General features: G+C 40.7%; 1 protein-coding gene across 2 annotated transcripts in view; it reads left to right on the top strand.

Annotated features, from left to right (window-relative positions):
* ATG2 (autophagy 2) overlaps nucleotides 1–23917 on the top strand; it is a 54247-nt gene that overhangs the window by 4428 nt on the left and 25902 nt on the right. For both annotated transcript variants that reach the window (XM_088947122.1, XM_088947123.1), the window contains exons 2-6: nucleotides 6950–8061; nucleotides 8312–8460; nucleotides 16428–16603; nucleotides 16693–19935; nucleotides 20076–20188. In XM_088947122.1, the coding sequence (XP_088803248.1) occupies nucleotides 6950–8061; nucleotides 8312–8460; nucleotides 16428–16603; nucleotides 16693–19935; nucleotides 20076–20188 (4793 nt within the window). The remainder of the gene's footprint in view (nucleotides 1–6949; nucleotides 8062–8311; nucleotides 8461–16427; nucleotides 16604–16692; nucleotides 19936–20075; nucleotides 20189–23917) is intronic.

The raw sequence follows: 23917 nt of genomic DNA, 5'->3' as shown, positions 1-23917 counted from the left end.
TGTGGATTCTATAAAGATAACGGTTGCACATTGACTAAAAACACTAGAGCTCTTCCAAAGCTTTTTAGTGACTGGCATATTAAGAGCATGGGATGAAGTAGAACACTCTTCTAAAGAGAAAGATAAAAAAGTGATGGATTGGAAGCCCCCAACTTAGTGTTTTAAAAGCGCAAGGTGCAAGGGTCAATTTGCGCTTGAGGCGCAAGGCGAGGCGCGCACCTTTTTGAAGCAAGGTGCAAAAATACAAAAAAAAAAGCTAAAAAATAAAAAAAATGTCAAGAAAATTCAAAGAAATATTGAACATAATATTAATAAAAAATATAAACTTAAATTTTAAAATAAATGTTTTAAAAAACCTATTATCTAAAGTTAAAATACATAAACATAAGATGTAAAGCATATTTAAATGAGAATTTAAAAATACAATCAAACATATAAAACATTTTCAAGCATGTAAAACCTCTAATCTCTTTTTTCACTCAATTGCATTACTTCAAGTAGCTAATGTAATGTAAAACATATTATATTCCTAATTCTACAAGCCGCCTTTGTGCCACGCCCCTCGAGGCAAGCCCGAATAAGTCCATGTTAGGTCTTAAATTCTTAGTTTTCATACAAAAAATAGTGATTTTCTAGTTTTAATTGCTTTTTACGAAGACATTTTATAAGGGTGAATGAATGAACAACATTACCAAATTGGGGGTTCTCAGAGCTCCGGTTATTTGGGCTTGCCTCGAGGGTCGTGGCACAGGGGCCCGGGGGCAGAGCCCTGGCCCAGTCGCTATGTTCAAAAAAAGCAAAAAAGTGTCAAATTTTCAAATGGCGCACGCTTTGAAAGGGTTGCGCCTAGGACCTAGGCGAGGCACATACCCTAAAATGCACCTCGCTTGTGCGCCTAGGCATGCCTTTTAAATCACTGCCCCAACTAGCAATAAAGTCAAGCTAAACTTTGATGGGAGCTCTTTAGGAAACCTGGGACTGGCAGGCATTAGCGGTGTATTTGGAGATTCTTCAAGGAAAGTATTGGAAATGTACTCAGGTCCTTTAGGGGTAGGAGACTCAATAAAGGCTGTGCTTCTTCTGCTGTTACAAGGTCTAAAACTTGCTAAGCAAGCAAACCTTCAAATTTTGGAGATTGAAGGGGATTCAAAACTGGTTATCTCTTGGACTATCACAAGGTGTAATTTTTCCTGGATTTGTAGATAGACACACCCCGAGAGAGATAGAAAGCCTGGCAAGGGTACTCAATGCTTCTTTCACTTGGATTAAAAGGACTGCAAATGAAATGGCCAACTCATTAGCCAAGCCGGGGGTCCATAGGCAGCAGTTGTTTTGGGCACAATTGTAATTTTTATGGCTTTGTTGACATGTTGGTTATATTGTAATTTGGTACCTGTTTCTCACTCATTAATAAAATTAATCTTTCTTTGTTGATCAAAAAGACTCTGTGAGGTTTGTCTTTAATCATACAAACTGAGTATAAGCAACATTCCTGTCAGCCAATGCTTTTGGGGGGGGGGGGGTAGAGGGTGTTATGGTGCCCTATGTTTAAAAGACAACTATTGGAGAGAGAAAGGTGGAAGAGTGTGTGCTATTAAGTAAGCTTGAAGCTGAATTGAAAGGTCATTTTTGGAGCTCACAAAATTTAATGTAGCCATGCGGGTGAGGAGTAAAGGGTTATGTTTTGGGAAGAGTGCATAACATTATTAAGCAAGCTTGGAACTGCAAACATATCAATAACGGGGGGGGGGGGGATATTAGATGGTGGAAAGAATTAGGGCTGTCAATGGGTTGGCTCTATCTGACTGGCTGAATCGTTTCTGATTAACAATTGGGTCGGTTATGATTATTGTTTGTTCCAAACTAATTAGTTCCCTTGTAATTTTTATTATATTTTATGTCTAGAAGGTAAATTTGATAGATAACATATAAGATAATAAAAAACACTTGATTTATTAACATATTAATAATTTAGTAATTTACTGTCATTTTTATTATGGTTATATTATCAAAAATCAAGTTTTAACTTTTTTGATAAGTAAATTATTTTATTAATTCATGGATTGAAAATGATACAAGCATCCTTTGGGAAGGTGTGGGCTGCATCCTCTCCCAACATAGTAAAAAGAAAACAAAACCAAACTATACTTGTGCCCTATATTATTGTTCCCTATTTGCCCCTTGCTTGGCTAAACAATCGGTCAATGCATTTGCTGATCTCCCCACCCACTGTATTAATTATATGTCAGTATAATCGGGTCAGACCTGATTATCCCGATTATTAATCGGGACGGTTCTGCGTCTATGCTTTATGTTTTGTCCTGATTAGATAATCGGCTTGGGACTGGTACAGACTGTTGTGAATCAGAGTTGATCCATTGACAGCCCTGGAAAGAATGCAGAAATGGGTGCTTTTCAGTTAAAATCATTATATAATGCGATTATCAGAATCCAATGGGAAATTTCAGAGATTAAAGAAGTATGGAGACATCCATTCCACCAAGAGTGGAAGCTTTTGCTTGGGTGATTGCAATGGGTGGAATTCTAAAAGCCAGATCAATTTTTTTTTTTTTTTTTTACCAATAACACTTTCATTAATTCATCAGTAGAAAATTTACAAGTGGAAGATAAACACACTTATCTTCCAAGAGTTACAAAGAGCTTCAAGAAAGGAAAAAAGAAAATACAAAGACACTAACGTTACAGCTTAGCCCAAAACAATGAATCCCTTTCTACCCCTTGTTTAGCTAAACCGTCAGCTAGGGAATTAGCTGATCTTTTAATCCAACATGTCTTAACTTCCATCTCCTGCACCGGCCACTTGAATTTCCTCTTCTCATTATTATACTTCCATAAATCATTTTGATCTTTAGTCAGCCACCCTATCACCACCTCTGAATCCCCTTCAATTATAAGCTTCTTGATGTTCAGTTCCTTAGCTTTCCGAATTCCTTCCATAACTGCACAGATCTCAGCTCTAAGGGAGTCACCCACTCCAATTGGGCCTGAGAACATAGCAGAGATGACCCCATTTTCATCCCTAAAAACACCCCCGATCCCCGATTGTCCCGGATTTCCCCTACTATATCCATCAAAGTTTAATTTCAAGAATCCACTAGGTGGGGGGGTCCAAGCCACACTCATTACTGACTTGGTCTGTGTGCAATTTGCAATTTCACCCCACTTCATCAACATGTCATCCACAGTGTAATCTGTGAATATTTCCAAAGATTTCAGCCACTGTACCGCCCTAAAATGTATGATAGCCCTCAGATCTGCTGTTCCTCTCCGAGTTTCTGAGAGTATCCTGAAGTTTCTTTCTTCCCACAATGTCCAACATACTGCAGCCCTTAGTCCTCTCCACATTGTCCTTCCCCTTTTTAACCGCCACCTGAAAAAGGAAGGGGAGAAAAGGCCCTGCATGTCTGATGGGGGATTCTAGCTGCATCCAAATAAGGAGAAAGCCCAATCCCACAATGACCTCGCGAAGTGGCAAGGCACCATTAGGTGAAAACCAGTCCCCCCATCTGCTTTACACAAAACACACCACTAAGGTGACAGGCAAGTATTGGGTCTCTTCTTTTGGAGTAGATCACCAGTGTTGATTCTTTCCAGATATGCTTCCCAACAAAAACTACCAGCCCTAGGAGGTATAGCTTTGCACCAAACCTCACCAACAGGGAAAGGGGACAAGGTAGGACTGGTGGACTGACTTAAGACTTTGAAGAACGAAGCACAAGAGAAAAAATGCCATTGGGGGTAGGTGTCCAAATTCTAGAATCCTCCCTAGTGGGGTCTAAGACAGCGCTATCAATAAGTGCAAGAAGGCTCAAAATACAGTTGAAGTCTGAGTCCCTCAAATCCCTTCTTAGACCCAAGTTCCACCCAATTCCAAAAGTGGAAGAGGACGGGGTGGTGAAAGACAAGATTGGCTCATTTTTCAAATCAGAAAGAGCATACAAAGACGGAAACTGATCCTTTAGAGGGGTGCTCCCCACCCAGGTTTGTTCCCAAAATTTTATGGAGTTATCGGAATTCAAGTCATACCTGATATTAGGGAAGAAAACTAGTAGCAGGTCATGAATGGCTTTCCAAGGAGAATTGCTTGTGATCCTGGCTCTGATTCCAGTGTCCCATCCATTGTGCTCCAGCCCATGTATACTTGCCACTATTCTAGCCCATAGCATCTCCTTCTCCATAGGAAACCTCCACGACCACTTCCCCAACAGAGTCATATTCCTTCTCCTAATACTCCCAAGCCCCAAACCACCACACGACTTACTCCTACACACTATTTCCCAGCTAACTCTATGATCCCTCTTCTCCTCTCCCGGCTCCCACAGGAAATCTCTCATTATCTTCTCTAATCCGTTAGCAATCTTCACTGGGATTTTAAACACCGACATGAAAAAGATGGGTAAGTTAGCAAGCATGGCCTTAATTAGTGTAATTCTCCCACCAAGAGAGAGGTAGTTCTTTTTCTAGGATACCAATCTTTTTTCAAACCTTTCCATCACCGGGTTCCAGAAACTCTCTCTCTTGGGATTATCACCTAATGGTAATCCTGAATAATTCAAAGGCCACCTCGACACTTCACACCCCAGCACTTCAGCACTCTCCCTGATCTCTCCCTCCTCCAAATTCACCCCCACCACACAACTTTTCCCAAGGTTAACCTTCAAATTGGGCATTTGCTCAAACAATTGTATCACCGACTTTAAGTTCCTGATAAACCTCACATTACCGCCTTCACAAAACAGAATCGTGTCATCAGCAAACTGTAAGTGAGTGAGGGGGGTTTCTACCCTCCCAACCCTCTAGCCTCTAATGAGCCCCCTAGAATCTGCTCTGTGAATCAGTTTCTCCAAAACCTCCGCAATTAGAATGAACAAGAAAGGAGAAAGGGGGTTTCCTTGTCTTATACCCCTACTGGCTGGAAAGAAATCTACCACTATCCCTTTCACTAACACTGAGTAATGAGAATTTCGGACATAGCCTATGATCCACTTACACCATCTAGCCCCAAACCCGAATTTAGTTAAAACTTTCCTCAAGAACTCCCTGTCCACCAAGTCATAAGCCTTTTCCAAGTCTAGCTTATAGACCGCTCCCTTCTTCTTATCCCTCTTAAAGTTCTCCACACTCTCATTAGCAATTAAAATCCGATTTGTAATTTGTCTTCCACTCACAAAAGCTCCTTGATAGTGTGCAATGATATCTGGCAGTACCTTCTTCAGCCTCAAAGACAACACTTTTGCAATGATCTTATACAAGCTATTAACCAAGCTTATTGGCCTAAAATCCTTCGGGTGGGATGCATCTTTCTTTTTTGGAATTAAGGCTATAAATGTTGAGTCCACACCCGGATTGACAATTCCTCTCCTGAAAAACTCCTCAAACACCCGCAAGAGATCATCTTTCAAGATATTCCAACAATCCTGATAAAAAGCCATTGTAAACCCATCCGGCCCTGGATGGGTGTTAATATGGTTAGTATGTGTTACTTGTGCTACAATAGTGATGAAATTGTGACATATTTATTCATCTATTGCAAGTTAACAAAGAGGTTGTGATTCATCTTCACATTCTTGTTCAGAATTCAAGTTCTACAACCACAAAATCCAGATCAAATTTTTGCTTGATGGCCAAGTATTCAAGAGAGCAGGAAGCCCAAACTTCTTTGGGGCTGTATTCCTTTTGCAATCTGTTAGGGTATTTGGAAGGATTGGAACAAAAGATTGTTTGAAGATAATAAAAGGAGCTGTAAAGGAATTTGTGTTGACATTAACAATAAAAAAGATTTCGTGTTGAGATTGGAAATCTAATTGTGGAGGGTTTTGACCAATGTATTCAACCTGTCACAACCCTGGTTTGGGTCAATCTCTAACCTGCTATATTACAGAAAGCCATTGAATTGGTCAATCACCCATCAATCTAAATGGTTGAATTGTTGATCTGTCAGACCCATCAATCAGTCATTATTTTTTTCGTATTATTTTAGTTTTTTTGTTTTGAAATTTTTTTACAATGATATCATGGATTGACTCATTGACTCAGGCAAGTAAACCACTGGCCTGTTAACCTGGAAGGAAAAGCAGTTCAACCTTCAGGCTGGATTTTTAGACACTGGTTTTGACTCTTCCTGATTTAAAGAGTGGTAATAGGGCAGAGTTCAGGTCTAGATTTTGGGATGCAATTGATTCGCCTCGTAACATAATAGTTTAATATTTGTTATTGGTTGTGTTGTGCGGGTGCTAGCTCATCACCTTGAATAAAATGTACTTTGTCTTCTGTTTTGAATAGAATTTTCCTTCTATTATATAAAAAACATAATCTAGCATAGGGATTAGAGGGAATAATCTTTGAAGCTGCCAACTTGATATATAAACTTCCACTTCTTGTTTCTGTCCTAATCTTACTTAGGCTTCAAAGAGAAAATTCTCACCCTTTTCAACTACTAAAACTCAACTAAAATCATTGGAACAATAATTTATAGGTTCCCTGTTCTGGGTGTTGGTGGGATCTGCTGGTCAAAGGCCAAGTTTTGACTATTGACCAGAATGTATACTTTATGCAGTTGGAGAAACCAGCTTCTCTACAACTTGAAAAATGAAACCTTCACCTTGTTTTGTCAATCTGGAAGTTTAGACTAACAATAGATTCTCAAATCTATCACTTTTCCAAAAGATATGGTTGATCAAATCCCAGGATGTTGAGATATGAACTCCCCAACATGCCCAACTTCTGTAATAATTATTTGACTGCCACCACTATCTTACTTCCATTTTCACTTCTTAGACTTGGGAGTGACTTTTTGGTTTGCATTTGTATGACCTGTTTATTTAATCAAGTTATTGGTTTAGGCTAGCTACAGTGCTGCCATTATGCAATCATTGTAAAAGAAGGATCAATTGTAAATGATTAATCTTCTTTTGTCTACCTTTTCCAGTTGGATTCAGCAGCAGTCATTGTAAAAGAAGGATCAATTGGCTCCCTATTGGTTAAAATCCCTTGGAAGGGTAAAAGTTGTCAGATAGATTTGGATGAACTTGAGCTCGTTCTTGCTCCCTGTGTAGAGAACAATTTACAAGCTGGAGTTAAAACTTCTACGGGAACATCTACTTCCAGTCAAGATGTTAAACAACCTACCAGTCATGGCTTGCAAAAGCTTGAGCATGAAGTTGCTAACAAGGTTTCAGCATCTCCATCTGTGGATGTCCACGAAGGAGTTAAAACAATTGCAAAAATGGTAAAATGGTTGCTTACAAGCTTTCATATAAAAGTAAAAAAACTGATTGTTGCATTTGAGCCTTGTCTAAATAAAGATGAAAGCAAATCGGAATATCAAAAAACTTTGGTTCTTCGAATTACGGAAACGGAATGTGGGACTTATGTTTCTGAAGATGCTAATGTAAATTCTGGTGTAGAATCTGATAGCTTTCTTGGGATGACTAGGCTAACAAATTTCGTAAAGTTTCATGGAGCCTTCATTGAGCTTCTTCAAACAGATGATGTTGATAATCAGACACAGTCTCCATGTGCTAGTGGAAAGACTTTTGGTCAAGGGTATCTAGGAAACTGTTCATCAAACTCTCCAATTCCAGTTTTGACAGGGGGAAGCGGTGGATTTGCAGGGAGCCTGAAACTAAGTATACCTTGGAAAAATGGTTCTTTGGATATCCGTAAAGTGGATGCTGATGTTTCTATTGATTCCTTGGAATTAATATTTCAGCCCAGCACCATTAGATGGTTCATTTGCTTATGGGAATCTCTCAAGAATATAGACAAGGATGCAAGAATTCATATGCAGCACAAGGCCACAGGCTTAGCTTATCCTAGTTCAGCATCTCTCTACCAGTCATCCACTCCATGTGCTTCTATGATTACTTCAGATATAGTGACACCAAAAAGTGAAAGCTCCTCATCAGGTTCACTAGCTAGTCAAGAAACAGGAACAGATGCTTTGCTACCAGGGTCACATCTTATACCAGATTGGGTACCATTGTCCTTCAACAAAAATGCAAATGACAGAGATGAAGTAGAACACAACTTTGGGGCAAGGTTCGTTCCCTTTTTATGTTTTCAGACTTCCAACTTCCAAGGTGTAGCATTAAAGTTAGTTGGTTTTATGATTCCTTATTTTACTCCCCTAACAGGCACTGCCAAGGTTGTGTGATGTTTTATGTTCTTGCAGTTTAAACCCTGAATGTCTAATTCAATGAGTTATTCATGCAATATTATCTTATTTTATTGAGTTAACTTTGACTAGGAGCTAATATCTCACTTTATTGTGCCATTGGGTAATTTGCAGTGTGGATCACTTCTTTGAATGCTTTGATGGAATGAGGTCTTCCCAATCAGGTTTAGGCAACAGTGGGATATGGAACTGGACTTGTTCTGTTTTCAGTGCAATAACTGCTGCATCTAGCCTTGCTTCTGGATCATTGCATATCCCTTCTGGTAACCTTTCTGTAACCATTGTGTTATCTGGAGAATGTCAAGTTAGACCTATTCCATTCCCTACAGATAGCTTGGACATCTTAGTCCCCGTTTGGTTCGCAGGAATAGGGGTCTGGAATTGGAATTGGAATGGACTATTCCGGTTCCAACTGTTTGGTTGGGCTGAATCGGAATCCCATTCCCGTTCCTGCTGGAATGGTATTCCCCCATTTGAGGGAATGACCATTCCCTGCCCCTCTCTTGGGAATGAAATCCCATTCCTGCTTATTCCAATTCCTATTCCCATTCCTGTCTGAACCAAACAGACTATGGGAATAGACCATTCCAATTCCGATTCCAATTCCAATCGTGAACCAAACGGACCCTTTAATTTGTATTCTTACTTTGAACCTGATGATGTTGATTTTTATGCTTGTAAGTGTAGAGAACACTGAAGTGGGCCCCACAGCTACGGTCCCACTGTGTTTGTAGGGTAGAAGATATTCTAGTCTGCCTAGGGTTAGCTATTGGTCATTTAGTTGTTTCAGTTGTTATTTATTTTAGTCTTTGTTTTACTCTATTTGTTATGTAAAGACTAAGGGCAGGTCTGTCCTTTCCATGTAATGAGCATAACCTATAAATATTAATTAAAGTGGCGGCGACAGAATATGAAGCTTCTGCTCCTCCTTTCAATCCTTTTGTTCTACTACTTCTTCTCCCTCTTTCTCTTCTCTCCTCTCTCTTTCTGCTTATCTTCGATCCTGAGATTCATTAGGGTTCAAGACTGATAACAGTCCTGAACTTCTAGTTGGTATTAGAGCTAAGTTCTCTCATGTGAGCCTGGTCCAGCCGACCACATGAGAACCATCTAAGGCTGGAAGACTGAGAAAGCATAGTTCGTTGACTGGTTCTTGGAGATCTCCAGAGGATTAGCAGCTGTTTGAAGAAGTATCACAGTTGTAGCAAGTTGGTGATCAGGAAGAATCAGAGAAGACTAGGGTTCGAGTAACCTTGGTAGGCAGCGAACTGCATTCTACTGTAAGTTTTTTACTTTCTGAGAGAAGTAACATCAGAAAAGATAGGTTGGACCTATCTAGTAAGGGTGACCGAACTACTCTAGGGTTTTATCTCTCTATTCTCTAGGGTTTCTCTAGGGTTTTGTCCTATCCCTACGACAAACCCTAGTATTAGGCCGAAACTTGTGATCTTATTCCTGTGGCAAACCCCAGAATTCTCCTCAACATTGATCAGTTTTAGGGTTTCATATTAACCCTAATACAAACCTTATCCGTAAGGCTCTTAGGACTGTTTAAAACCTCGAATTTGCTTCAGCATATCAGATTGCCCTTCAAACTGTGTTTCAGTCTTTTTTTGGGGTTTCAAACACTTTTGAAGGGGTGAAAACAGTTCGGACTGTTACTGTTGTGTGTGGTTATTGATTTCAGATCAGTCTTATATATATTTCATGCACATCTATCGTGAGTACAGATTGGTTCTCTACTGATTTTGTGACTGTTGTTGGGATTTCTAGTGCTGGTTTTGACTGTAGTAACCATAATCTTTGATACTTCTGGTTCTTGACTGAAATGGAGCTTAAGAATCAGGCAGAAGGCAGTTTTGGGAACAACAGTTATGGTGGTGGTTCTGAGACAGGTTTTCAGATTACAACCGTAAAGTTTGATGGATCAAACTACTTGGAATGGGCCCAATCAGCCATGATGGCTATTGAAGGAAGGGGCAAAGTAGGGTATCTCTTGGGAGATGTAGCAGAACCTTCCAAGGGAGACCCTACGTATACCAAGTGGGTCCAAGAAAACTACTTGGTTATGACATGGCTCTGTAATTCAATGCAGCCCCATATCAGCCGAAATTACTTATGAGCAAAGACAACCAAGGAGATATGGAATGTGATGAAAGAGACTTACTCCCAACCCCTTAATGTTGCCAGAGCATATGAGTTGAAATGTGAGGTGAATGCCCTTAAACAAGGAGAGAAACCGGTGTCGGTCTATTTCTCTAACTTGTAGTCCTTGTGGCATGAGATTGATCACTTAGAGACTCTTGAGTGGGAGAGTCCCAAAGATGCTCAGATACATAGAAAGCACATTGAGACAAACAGAGTGTTTGAGTTTCTGGCAGGACTGAATTCAGAATATGATATTGTGAGGCAACAGATCTTGACCAGAGATAGTGTGACCCTCTCTCAGGCATACTCCTTAGTGCACAGTGAAGAGACCAGGAGGAAAGTCATGATGCAACCTCAGCCGCTTACACCTGCCTTGGTAGCTGTCAAACCCAAAACAGAGGGTGATTCAGAGAGGGACAGAAAGAAGGAAGATAAAAGGGATGTGGTGTGTGAGCATTGCAAGAAACCTAAACACACAAAAGAAACATGTTGGAAGCTGCATCCACATTTGGTCCCGGCAAAGTTGAGAAATAAAAGGAGTAATGCTCATGTGGCTACGATTACTGATTCAGCATCCTCATCTGGCACGAGAGGCACACCATTAGAGACCTTAGCTGTAGTTCGGGCAGCTCTAATACAATTGGAAAAGGAAGTTGGCAGTTTAGCTCAGTTACTGCAGTCATCATCAGCTCCAGCTACATCGGCCTTTGTACACTCAGGTACTCGAGCCTCAGCCTACCATGCCTCCGCTCCAGGTACTACTGAACCGTGTTGGGTAATAGATTCAGGTGCATCTGACCATATGACCAGCTTGCCCTCTCTGTTTACTACTTATCACTTATCTTCTGTTAGGGATAAAGTATCTATAGCTGATGGCTCTCTTGTCCCTATTTCTGGCAAGGGTGACATCAAACTGTCAGATACTATATCCTTGTCCTCTATCTTGCATGTTCCTAAACTGGATACTAACCTCCTTTCCGTCAGTAGCATTACCAAACATTTGAACTGCTCAGTAACTTTCTTTTCTGACCGATGTGTTTTTCAGGACATGGAGACGAAGAAGGTGATTGGGACTGGCTGTGAGACGAATGGGATCTATCTGCTCGGGGAGAATTTTCGTCGGGAAGAGTCAGTGGATAAGAAGTTACTGGTTTCTCAAGTTGTGAGTCCGGTTATGTTGTGGCGTAACCGATTGGGTCATTTATCTTTTCGGTCCTTGAAGAGTCTGTTTCCTACTTTGTTTGAGTCTGTTGAGTTATCTCAGTTGAAGTGTGAAAGTTGTGAGTTGGTTAAACATTGTAGAAACTCTTATTCATTGAGTAATAAAAGGAATAATAGTTCTTTTGATATTGTGCATACTGATGTTTGGGGGCCATATCACATTCCTTCTATGGGGGGTACAGGTATTTTTTACTATTTGTTGATGACCACACCCGTTTTTCATGGGTTTATTTTATGCGATCACGAGATGAGGTGCCTGTCCTGACCCAAAACTTCCACCAAATGATCCTAATACAATTTGATGCCAGGATAAAAGTACTTAGATCTGATAATGCAAAGGAATACTTTGCTAAGCCATTGGCATCGTACCTCTTTAATCATGGGGTTATCCACCAGAGCACGTGTCCTCATACATCTCAGCAGAATGGGGTTGTAGAGAGGAAGAATAGGCACATCTTGGAGGTGGCTAGAAGTATTATGTTTACCTCCAATGTCCCTATTCGCTTCTGGGGTGATGCTATCCTTACGGCGGTATATCTTATTAATCGGATTCCTTCTCGGGTTCTTGATATGAAACCTCATTTTTCCCTTCTATACCCCAATGAGGAGTTGTTCACTATTCCCCTCAAGACATTTTGTTGTACCTGTTTTGTTCAGCTTCTTGGTCCCAATCACTCCAAGTTTCAACCCAAGGCCTCCAAATGCATCTTTCTTGGTTATGCACAAACTCAAAAGGGTTATTGTTGTTATGATTCTGTCTCAGGGAAGAAGTTTGTATCCATGGATGTCACTTTCTTTGAGGAGACACCCTACTATTCTCAGGTCTCTCCTCAGGGGGAGAGTAGTGAGCATGGAGATTTGGGTCTTTTTCTTCAGGGGGAGGAGTGCAGTGAGGACAGGGTTAATACCTTTGGGGCTGTTCCCTTACCTATTCCAGTTGATGATGAGGGCTGTAGTAGCGAGGGTGGTCAAAGGGATCGGGAGTTGAGAGTCTATCATAGGCGATGCAGGCAGATTGATCCTGGTCATCAGCAGTCCCAGCCAGTTACAATCTCTTCTGCGGCTCCAAGTCCAGATATTACAGTCCCATGGCTCACAGGGACTCCTTCCATTGTTGCTACCTCACCCTCTGCAGATGACCTTGACCTTCCCATTGCCCTCCGTAAAGGAAAACGGCATTGCACCACATCTACAGCCCACTGCATCTCCCAATTTTTGGCCTATGATCGCCTATCTCCCTCCTACAGGTCCTATCTCACCTCTGTTGCTGATGTCCCTATTCCGAGAACAGTGCAAGAAGCCCTATCAGTCCCGGAGTGGAGAGGTGCAATGCAAGTTGAAATGGATGCCCTGTTGAAAAATAATACCTGGGAGCTAGTTGACTTGCCCAAAGGAAAGAAACCAGTTGGATGCAGGTGGGTATTTACTGTGAAGCATAATGCGGATGGTTCCATTGAGAGGTACAAAGCTCGGCTAGTTGCAAAGGGGTTCACTCAAACTTATGGTATAGATTACTTGGAGACATTTGCCCCGGTAGCCAAGATGACCACCATTCGGGTTCTATTATCTCTTGCAGCAAGCTACACTTGGCCTTTGTACCAAATGGATGTTAAGAATGCTTTCCTGAACGGGGACTTGCAGGAAGAGGTCTACATGCAGTTGCCACCTGGATTCTATGATACAGAGGCAGGTAAGAAAGTTTGTCGGCTCAATAAGGCTTTGTATGGTTTGAAGCAGTCACCTAGAGCTTGGTTCGACATATTCAGACTAGCCCTTGGGAAGTTCGGTTATGTACAGGCTCAGTCAGATCATACATTATTCATCAAGAGGGTGGAGTTGTCACTGACACTACTTGCAGTTTATGTTGATGATATTGTGGTCACAGGAAACGACAACTATGAGATTGAGTCCCTCAAACAACTTCTTCATCAAGAGTTTGAGGTGAAAGATCTGGGTACACTACGGTATTTTTTGGGTATTGAGGTTGCTAGATCTGAGCAGGGGATCTTTGTCTCTCAGAGGAAATATGTGTTAGATCTCTTGGCTGAAACTGGAAAGCTAGGTGTCAAACCTGCAGATACACCTATTGAACAGAACCACAAAATTAATGCAGAGAGTGGGGAGCTGCTTGAAGACAAAGTTATGTTCCAGCGGTTAGTGGGAAGGCTCCTATATCTATGCCTTACCCGACCAGACATCAGTTATGCTGTTAGTGTTATCAGTCAGTACATGCATTCTCCTAGAACCACACACCTTCTAGCAGCAGAAAGAATACTAGCATATTTGAAGAAATGCCCGGGTAGAGGTATACTGTTCAAGAACAATGACCACATGAAGGTGGAAGTCTATATAGATGCCGATTGGGCTGGGAGTGTTGATGACTGAAGGTCTACCTCTGGATATTGTGCTCTTGTGGGAGGTAACCTGGTTTCTTGGCGGAGTAAGAAACAAAGTGTTGTCTCTCGATCCAGTGTTGAAGCTGAGTATAGGTCAATGGATAATGGAGTGGCTGAAATTCTTTGGCTGAGATCACTACTTGAGGAGTTGGGCGTTGAGTATGAGAAGCCCCTGATGCTGTATTGTGATAATCAAGCGGCTATTAATATAGCACACAACCCAGTGCAGCATGACAGGACTAAACATATTGAAGTTGATCGACACTTTGTACGAGAGAGGGTCTCATCACAAGAAGTATGTCTCCCATACATCACCTCCAATATGCAACTGGCAGATATCCTCACTAAAGCTGTATCACAGAAGAAGCTAGAGGCATATCTATCCAAGTTGGGAATGATAAACATTTATTCCCAACTTGAGGGGGAATGTAGAGAACACTGAAGTGGGCCCCACGGCTACGGTACCACTGTGTTCGTAGGGTAGAAGATATTCTAGTCTGCCTAGGGTTAGCTATTGGTCATTTAGTTGTTTCAGCTGTTATTTATTTCAGTCTTTGTTTTACTATACTTGTTATGTAAAGACTAAGGGCAGATCTGTCCTTTCCATGTAATGAGCATAACCTATAAATATTAATTAAAGTGGCGGCGGCAGAATATGAAGCTTATGCTCCTCCTTTCAACCCTTGTGTTGTACTACTTCTTCTCCCTCTTTCTCTTCTCTCCTCTCTCTTTCTGCTTATCTTCGATCCTGAGATTCATTAGGGTTCAAGACTGATAACAGTCCTGAACTTCTAGTGTAAGTAAATTCAAGTATGACTACATTTATTGTTGAACTCCAGCTCAATTGTGTTATTGTCCTCTTTATAGGCACCTTTATTGGTAAACAAAAAGTATGTTGGATGAGTTCTTTAACACAAGGTAAAGTGCAGTGGCATTGATTGAGGTCATAACTATCAGGGTGGCTGGCACATTGGTGGGCTTTGAATTAGTTCTCCTTGTTTACTTTGAATTACATCATAAAATGGTAACAAGCAGGGGCATATTGATCTACCAGAAGAGGGTATATCTTTACCAACTGATTGTATAAAACTGAGATTTGAAGGTGCAGTTTCTATAATCCAAGAAACTTGAAAATCGGTGGTTGGTGCATTTTGAAAGCATGAAGGCAAAACCTTGATGGTTAATCAGGTCCTGTGGGGGCGAAAAACTCCACATGGACTGAATTCATGCCACTGCCACATTGAGATTGGGTTGCTTAATTGGTTGCTGGAATCTGGTGGTGGAAAGGGATTCACAAATGGTAATTAGCTGGATGAGAACTGAGAGTCCTTGACAACTTCAAAATCATGTTAAGGCAAGATCTTTCGCTTTGAGTCTGAACTCTTACTTGGTTAGGTGGTTCAATCACCAAATGTTTTATCTAACGCTCTTGCTAGGGATGACATGACTTAATAGTCATCTTGGGGATCACACCCCCAGTTCAGGGTGTATTTCTTGTTCTACGGAGTTGGCATCTTGTGAGGAGGGCAGGAGTAGAGTCAGTTCTTATTTGTTCTGTTTGGGGAGGGTCAGTTGATTCTCATCTAGCTGTACTTCACTATTCTTTGGTTTGGCATTAATAAAATTGTCTATAATGTTGACTCTCTTTTCTGTAGTTTACTATAATGTGATTCAATATTAATAGAATTCTCTAATAAGTTAATAATAAAAATATGAAAGGTGCAATTATAGGACTGAGTACAAAAGGGAGAATCCAAGGCATGTATGATGTGAAAATAGATCCCCTCTATGAAAAGTATAAAGTTTTAACTTGTCAATGTGGAATGTTATAAAAGCTCACTGTTACCCCTTTTTCAAGGCTATCACTTGTTGAATTTACTCATATGCTACGGGTTGTTGAATCAGCTCATATGAAGGGGTTCATCTTAGAAGCTGATGGAAGATGATGAGTTAAGAGATTAAGAGGGCAGAATTTTTTTAGAAAAGGGGATTGTGGGGAGGTCAAGTTAAGGGTGAATTATGAGGATCATGGGCTAAGCTAGGAGAGGGCAGAGTTGGATGGCAAGGAGAGGTGGAGGGATATTTACATATTGTCATTGGGTGGATGGGAGATGGGTCCGGGGCCCTATGGTATCTTGTCATCATACTAGAGAAGCTATATCTGAGGGCCCATCTAGTATCTTAGACATTTTGGAAATGAGAGAAAATGTTGGTTGGCACCCTTTGTGCATGTACCTTGCTTTTAAGTTTATTCTAAGTTTCAAACTCTCATCAGAGTTGTGGATCTGTAACTTCTATAGTTGCTATTTATTTACCCATGAAAGTTACTTGTGTTTTTTATATTTGGATGTTGCCATTCCTTACAGGTTTCTTATCAGTGTTCTCATTAGTACACAAATGTTGTTTGCTAATCTCTGAGCAAGTAGTCTATGAGATACTGATTTATTTTCCTAATACTTGTGCAGAACAGCAGCATGTTGAAACAAATCTCAAGGCAACTATTGCAGGGGTTTCTGTTGTGCTTTCTTTGCATGATGAATACCAGAAACATTCATGTAATTTGATGTCTGATGATGCAATTTTTGTTGAAAATATACACTATCTGAATATGAAGTGTCTAGACCTACTCCTTGTTTTGCAGGTAATGATCTGGTTAAATTGTACTTCTCTCCTTAAAACGGTTTTGTGATTTGTTTTTGATTGATTTTCAACTTTTGATATGGTCAACAGATATGTCCTCGAAAAAAAAAGTTTGAAGCAATTGTGATGCATATTGAGCTTGATGATTACTTTAGCAGTGGAAATGGTCTGATTTATGGCTTATTGGGTTATGAGAGTGGTATTTGCAAGCAGATTCTTCCAATCCAACATCTTCAGGCAGAAGTTCAGCATGCTCTCCCATCATTTCCTTTGCTTTTCCAGGATTCTGATCCAAAAAAGACAACAAGTGGGTTGAATACCCTGGATTTTCCTTCAAGTAGACAAGGAATCAATTTTAGGACTATTTGCAAGGAGGATTTAGTCAAGGTTAAATTTCTGAAAACATCAAGTGTCAGTCATTGTCAATTTACCTTGAATTTGGCTTGCTCAGATGACAATTTATCGGGCTCAACATCGTTTTTTTTGAATCTGCCACCATTCATTTTTTGGGTGAACTTTCATTTGTTAAACATGTTGCTGGATCTTTTAAAGCAAGTCACATCTTCATTTGAAATAAATAATGCAAACAAGTGTTTTGAAGCTGATGCTTTGAATAGGAAGCATGACTTGTCAAGTCATGGGAATGTGAAAAGACAGACATATCCTTATGTTACAACATTGTCTCCTAAAAGAAGTCTGCAAGGGAATATATTCCTCCCTAATGCAAGGGTGATTTTATGCTTCCCTTTTGAGAAGAATGGAGATAATGGACGCTATGCTTCCTGGGATCAGTTTATTGCTCTTGACTTTTCCTCTCCATTGAACAATGAAAAAGTTCCTGATGCAAGTTCTCAGAGTGGATATTCTTCTGTGGCTTCTGGTTCCCTCCACTTGAATGTTGGAAACCTTAAGATTTACTTGATCACCTCTTCTTGTAAAGATGGTCTTAGAAGTAACTGTTATACCAACCACATAAAGACTTTTTCTTCTCAGAAGATCCTCTCTGTCAACAGCAGAATTGGATGCCTCTCCTGCATTAGTATGCTTTGGCAGGAAGGTCCTGTGACTGGCCCTTGGATAGCAAAGCAAGCTAAGTCCTTGGCTACTTCACAAGATCTAAGGAGAAGTAGAAACAAAGCAACAGGTTATGAGTTTGCATCTGTAACAACTGTGAAAGATCTGGAGGATATAAATTCTCGTACTCATCAGGAGATGATTTTAAGTTCTGCATCATTCCTTCATATTCGTCTCTTTCCTGTTTCAATCAATCTAGACAGTTCTCAATATAAAGGCATGCATCATCTGATAAACCAGATTCTGGATGGGTTATCATATGCGCCATGTGAGACAAGTGTAGCTCCAGGTTACAAGGATGACAAGATAGAAGACGTCAAGTCTCAAACATCTTTGCTTGTGGAATGCGATTCTGTAGAAATTTTAATTAACCTGGATAAGGTGGAGGAAGTGAAATGCTCAATACAGAAAGAACTTCCTGGTTCGTGGCATAGCATAAAACTGAAGGTACAGAGATTTGAGTTGCTATCTGTCTCAAATATTGGGGGTATTAGTGGTGCCAACTTTTTTTGGTTGGGCCATGGTGAAGGTGAGTTGTGGGGCTCCATAACTGGGTTTCCAACCCGTGAGCTTCTCTTGATCTCTTGTAGCAACTCTACAATGCAGCGTGGTGATGGAGAAGGTGCCAATGCATTGTCTTCTGGTTCTGCTGGAACTATAATTGCTCACCTTTGGGACCCACATACTTTTCAAGGTTTCACATCCATAACTGTAAGATGCTGCACATTGGTAGCTCCAGGAGGTCGCTTGGATTGGTTAAATGCAATATGCTACTTCTTCAGTTTACCTTCTCAAGAGAATGAACAAGGGAAGGGCTCTTCTGAGAATGGCTCATCTTGTGGATCATTGCTCCTTCTTAACTTTGTGGACATTGCTTTGAGTTATGAACCCTACATGAAAAATCTGGTGGCCAGTAGTGAAACTATGGAATCTGGGTTCAATGATTCTGCAAAACTTATGCAGGATTCGGGGGAAAAATATGTGGCTTGTTTGCTAGCTGCAGCTTCAATTAATCTGTCCAATCAAACCTTTGCAAATTGTATGGAAAATGACTACAAGATTAGGGTGCAGGATCTAGGTCTCCTTCTTCGTGCACTCTCTGGGCTTGAAGATGCTAGTAGCAGTTACACTGTGGAGTATCTTCGCCAGGTGGGCTATGTCAAAGTGGCTAGTGAGGCACTTGTTGAAGCGGTTTTAAGGACAAATTGTAAGAATGGCCACCTCTGGGAAGTAGAATGTTCTGAATCCTGCATTAACCTGAGTACTTGCCATGACACCACTTCTGGTGTTATTTGTTTGGTAGCTCAACTGCAGCAACTTTTTGCACCTGATGTGGAGGAATCAATAGTGCATTTGCAGACTAGGTGGAATACTGTTCAGCAGGCACATGATGGGCATTGCATTGTTAGTAATACTGCTGCCTTGTCTCTGCATGCACAGTCATCAATGCTAGATTCTAAATGTAGATCTGGGACAGTTGGCCTGATGGAAGACATATGTGAGAATGCTTTTAATGTGAATGAAAATCCTAGAGGCACATCTTGGTCCTCTGAATCACAGTTGAATGGTTTCCTTGATGGTTGTCTTTTTGGCGAGGGATGTAATATGGAGATCAGTGCCCCTGAAAGTTTCTCTTGTAATTTCTCCTTCAATGGGTCAATGTCTGGAACTAGGGTAGAAAGTACTCAGACATCATCTCCACAGAAAGATTGCTTTCCAGAATTTATAGAAGGCTATTGTTTATCTGAATTTTGCCCTTCATCTGAATTATCTACAACCAACCAGCCACTGCATGATGATCTTAAATGTGAACCCTGGAATGGAGGCCATGGATATGTTGGAAGTGGGAGTGGTGGTTGGTATCAAGACACCTCACTGAGAATTGTTGAAGACCATATTTCGCAAGGAAATGAGCAGCCTGGAGAGAAGCAAGTCCCAGGAGAACACAAGCATTCTTCTATTCACAATACAGGTTCTGATAGCTTTTGCAAGGCAATAGGACAAGTACTTCTTAAGAACATTGAGGTAAGGTGGCATATGTATGCTGGATCTGATTGGAATGACCAAGATAACAACAATATTCAGCCTATTGCTAACAAATGTGGAAGGGACGCAACTATATATCTAGAGCTTGCATTATCTGGCATGAGCCTTCAGTATGACATCTTTCCGGATGGTGAAATATGTGTCTCAAAACTCTCACTCTCAGTCAAGGATTTATATCTTTATGATCGGAGCAGGGATGCACCTTGGAAGCTGGTATTAATTTGAAACTTTTGAGACCTTGGTCTCTTGGTTGTTTCATATTTCTATTGACAATACCTTGATTGTCTTGCATTTTTACCAAATTCTCATTGTGTAACATTTGAATGCAATTCACTCATCTGTTCATGTTGAAGGTGTTGGGATATTACCATTCAAGAGATCATCCTAGAGAATCCTCGGCAAAAGCATTCAAGTTGGAACTGGAATCTGTGAGGCCAGATCCCTTAACCCCTCTTGAGGAGTACAGGTATGCCCTATGTTTTATAATTTAATTATTTTCTTTTCTTTTTTTTTTATCTTTTATCTTTCATTGTTGACTAATGGACTCTCAATTTATGTAATGATATGATTCACTTACATAGCAAAAGATTGTGCTTGGGGCTGCCATGACATAACTTGTTTGATGTCCCATATTCAGAGAATCAGAACCCACCATTTGGTTGGTCCCATCAAAGAGTTCCCTGGATGGTTGGCTAACCGGGGTACCGTCACTTGGGGCTTTAAGGATATTTTGAAAAAGGTTAAATGGCTTTCGAGGGATACGGTAGTTAGGTTTCAGTGGGTGGGTAGATCGGCTAATGCCTTGGCTGATTATCTTGCTTAACAAGGGGCTACTCAGGTTTCTTTGTATTGGGCTTCTCTGTAATTTTCTTTGTCCTTTGTTCTGCTTATTAACTAAAGGGATGATGGTATCCTCCATCTCCCCTCCTTAAAGGGGAGGTAGCATCTCGTGCCTCTCCCTAAATTGTACTCTCTTTGGCTATGAATTAATAAATCTTACCATTCACTGATAAAAAAAGTTCTGCTTATTAACTAAAGGGATGATGGTATCCTCCATCTCCCCTCCTTAAAGGGGAGGTAGCATCTCGTGCCTCACCCTAAATTGTACTCTCTTTGGCTATGAATTAATAAATCTTACCATTCACTGATAAAAAAATGCCATAACAACAGTACTCTTTCTGGGATTGTATTATAATGGTTCTTTGGAGTAATGCCCCTTTTTATTGGTAACTATGAACATTTTTAATTATTAAGTAAAAATGAATATGTACAGAATGCAAATCATCTCCAAGAAATGAGTGTTAGACACTCTATTAAGGCATTTTCTCACTCTACAGTTAGTCATACAACAAGTTGTCACAGAAAATTTGTGCCCTATTCACCCCTTGTCTAGCCATTGCACCTATTACTATTATAGCAATTAGTTAATCTATTAAGTCTAGGTGAAATTTGCATTTAGGTCAGTGGCCAAGGTTTTGCTTCAATTGATACCAATATTGCCACAGGCATTGTTTGTTTTGTTGTAGCCATTGTGATCCCTACCCCTATGGGCCCAGAAAATAGTGCCAAGATACTCCCATTGTGATCCCTAATGGTACCTCCTATGGGGGGAATCAAGGTTCAAACATCAAAATTTCGTTACAAATTGGGGTGTGTCGTATTGTTTCGATAGCACCCTGATACACATCTATAAAAGGTATTTTGGGTTTTGCCTTTTTTGGGCAATTTCAGGGGGTGACCAGGCCTAAGACCAGTCCCCCTCTAGACTTTTGAAAAAATAAGAAGCAAAAAAAAAAGCACACATGCCAGTTAATGTTAATCCAGTAACCCGAGAGCGATGAGTTGGGGGGAAAGAAGAGATGGAGGAAAGGTTCGTAGAAGTTGCAAGATGGAGGAAAGCGATGATGATTGAAGCAAAAGATTTCATCTTTGAAGTGATAAGGATCAGAGGCCTGCAGAGCTGGAAGATTAGGGAGGCAAAGAAAGCCACGATACTGCTGGAAGGTCTGGAAGTGATCAAATGGATGCAGAAGTTTGTTTTAGAAGCATGTGAACTTTATGGAGTTAAACTTAGATGGAAGAAAGAGAGATGAGCTGGAATGTAAAAAGAATGCAAAAGGATGCTACATAACTCTGTAGGAATTCTTTGGAGGAAGAAAGCAGCAGTTAGTTTGCTTCCTAGAAGGTAGAAGAGGTAATGGATGGAAGGTAGTGGTAGAGTTACTGAGTGATTTTACTCAACAACTAAAAGCAGAACAAATAGAAGCTGTAGCAAAGGAGAAGAAAGTGGGTAAACAAAAGAGAGAGGAAGAATCCAGTGACAGGAAATGGACGATTGCAGAAAAGGGAAAAAGAAAATGTAAATTGGTAGCAATAGCAGGAAAGGAGGATTGGGTGAAGAAATTTGTGGTGGAAACTTCAAGCCCACCAAAGGGTTGGAGGGGTATTGCGTAGGCGATACTCAGAGAATTGAACCTGCCAAAGCCGATGGTGATTACACCTTATGAATCTTGTAAAGCTCTGATAGATCTGGGTGAAGTTGAAATAAAGATTTCAGCTTTAAATATTCACTCAAAGGCTGGTGTTGCCATAGTCTCGAAATGGTGTCCTCTCTCTAATACCAAAAGTTTTGAGGTTGAGGACAACATAATAGTCAGACTGCTTGGCTTGCCTTTTGTAGGTACATGCTCATTCAGTCCTTTAGAGTTCAGAAGACACTGAATTGATACCATATAGATGCCCGCGAACAGTCTTTAGCTTACCGGCCACTTGCGATGAACTTGTAGTGTATCACACGTTTGCGATAAACACACAGCTCATTACACGTTCACGATGGACTTGTGCTTGACACCAGCCTAAAATAGGTTTTAATTAAACCCGCGATGAATTTTATATGCATTCAGTTCCCCGATGAACCATGGATGTGTGTGACTTTGCGATAAATCTCAGACCCACACGGTCCTGCGATGAAATCTGAAGGAGTGCGGTCTCATCATAAACCCCAAACCGTTACAAAGCCGTGGTTCGTTGAGAACAGGACTTAAAGTATTGACCGCACGTGTAATTTTAAGTTGCACGCGTGATAAGGCGCCACTTAAGTTTAATAAAGGACTGCCCGCTACGCAATGACGTCACTAGCACCAAGTCGGTTAAATAAGGTGCGAAAGGCGGTAGCACATGTCGATTATGAGAATCCTTGGGTGAAAGGACAGTCAACCTTTGAGAGATCTCATAAACACACATAGCGAAACCCTAGCAATGTTCCTTAATAACCGACATCAAATCTAATATTCTCTTTCCTAATAGAAAAACACACTTTCGACTCCTTCCTTTTGGGATCTCGGGGTCCCTCCCAATAAATAAAGGTCCTCCTCATAACGAAGATCATTCATTCAACCATTGATTAACCCAGTCATTGGATTTCTTGCTCAGCCGTCTTATCACTCCCTCCTCTTATCCTAGCCTCGATTGATTCTTCACTCTTGGTTTTCCTTTGTCCTTCAAGGAGACCATCCCCACCTAACTTGACCACCTCCTACTTACACCTTTCAATCTCTAGGAGGAGGTATTACAGTCAATAGCTATAATCTATGATGCAAGATTAGATGGTGTCTTTGATTTTGATCTTCAATCAGTTGCATTGAATCTAGGCGGAGTTAAACCCAGTGACATTCCAAGGAAGATAGAGGTTGCTTTAGATGGTTTAGCATACCCTGTTTGACTTGCTACTTCCATTGAAGCTCAGCTATGGAAGGAGGGACGAAGGGACAAAACAAGTTTGTTTATGTGGATTGCAAGGCTGAGCAGTTACTACAAAAGAGGCTTTGTCAACTGAGGAAACCAAGAAAAAAGAGAATAACATAAAGACTTAGGGAAAGTCTACATGGCAGGGTGGGCAGAGGGATGGCATATCCTATGTTCAGATGGTGACAGGAGGCTTAAATGGAGACAGACATGCACTAGAAGTTCAAATTTCAAAAGAAATTTAACAAAGGTCGGTTAGGGTTCAGGTTTCAAACCATTCTTGTGAGCCGGTTCATTCTAGTCCAGTGAACTGAGGCTAGTCACGTGAAGTCTTAAGTAAACACATGACCGGTAAAGAGGTTGGGGGATTGGGCCTAGACCCTTTTGAAAATAATGAACCTCTAGTTATGACCGGGCCGACTGTTTAAAAGGGGTGGACCCAAGTCTTAAC

Source organism: Nelumbo lutea, chromosome 5 (assembly GCF_056320005.1).
Source record: "Nelumbo lutea isolate HS-2025 chromosome 5, American lotus-T2T, whole genome shotgun sequence".
NCBI lineage: Eukaryota > Viridiplantae > Streptophyta > Magnoliopsida > Proteales > Nelumbonaceae > Nelumbo > Nelumbo lutea.
The sequence above is the reverse complement of the archived record's forward strand: the minus strand, read 5'-3'. Positions and strand labels throughout refer to the sequence as shown.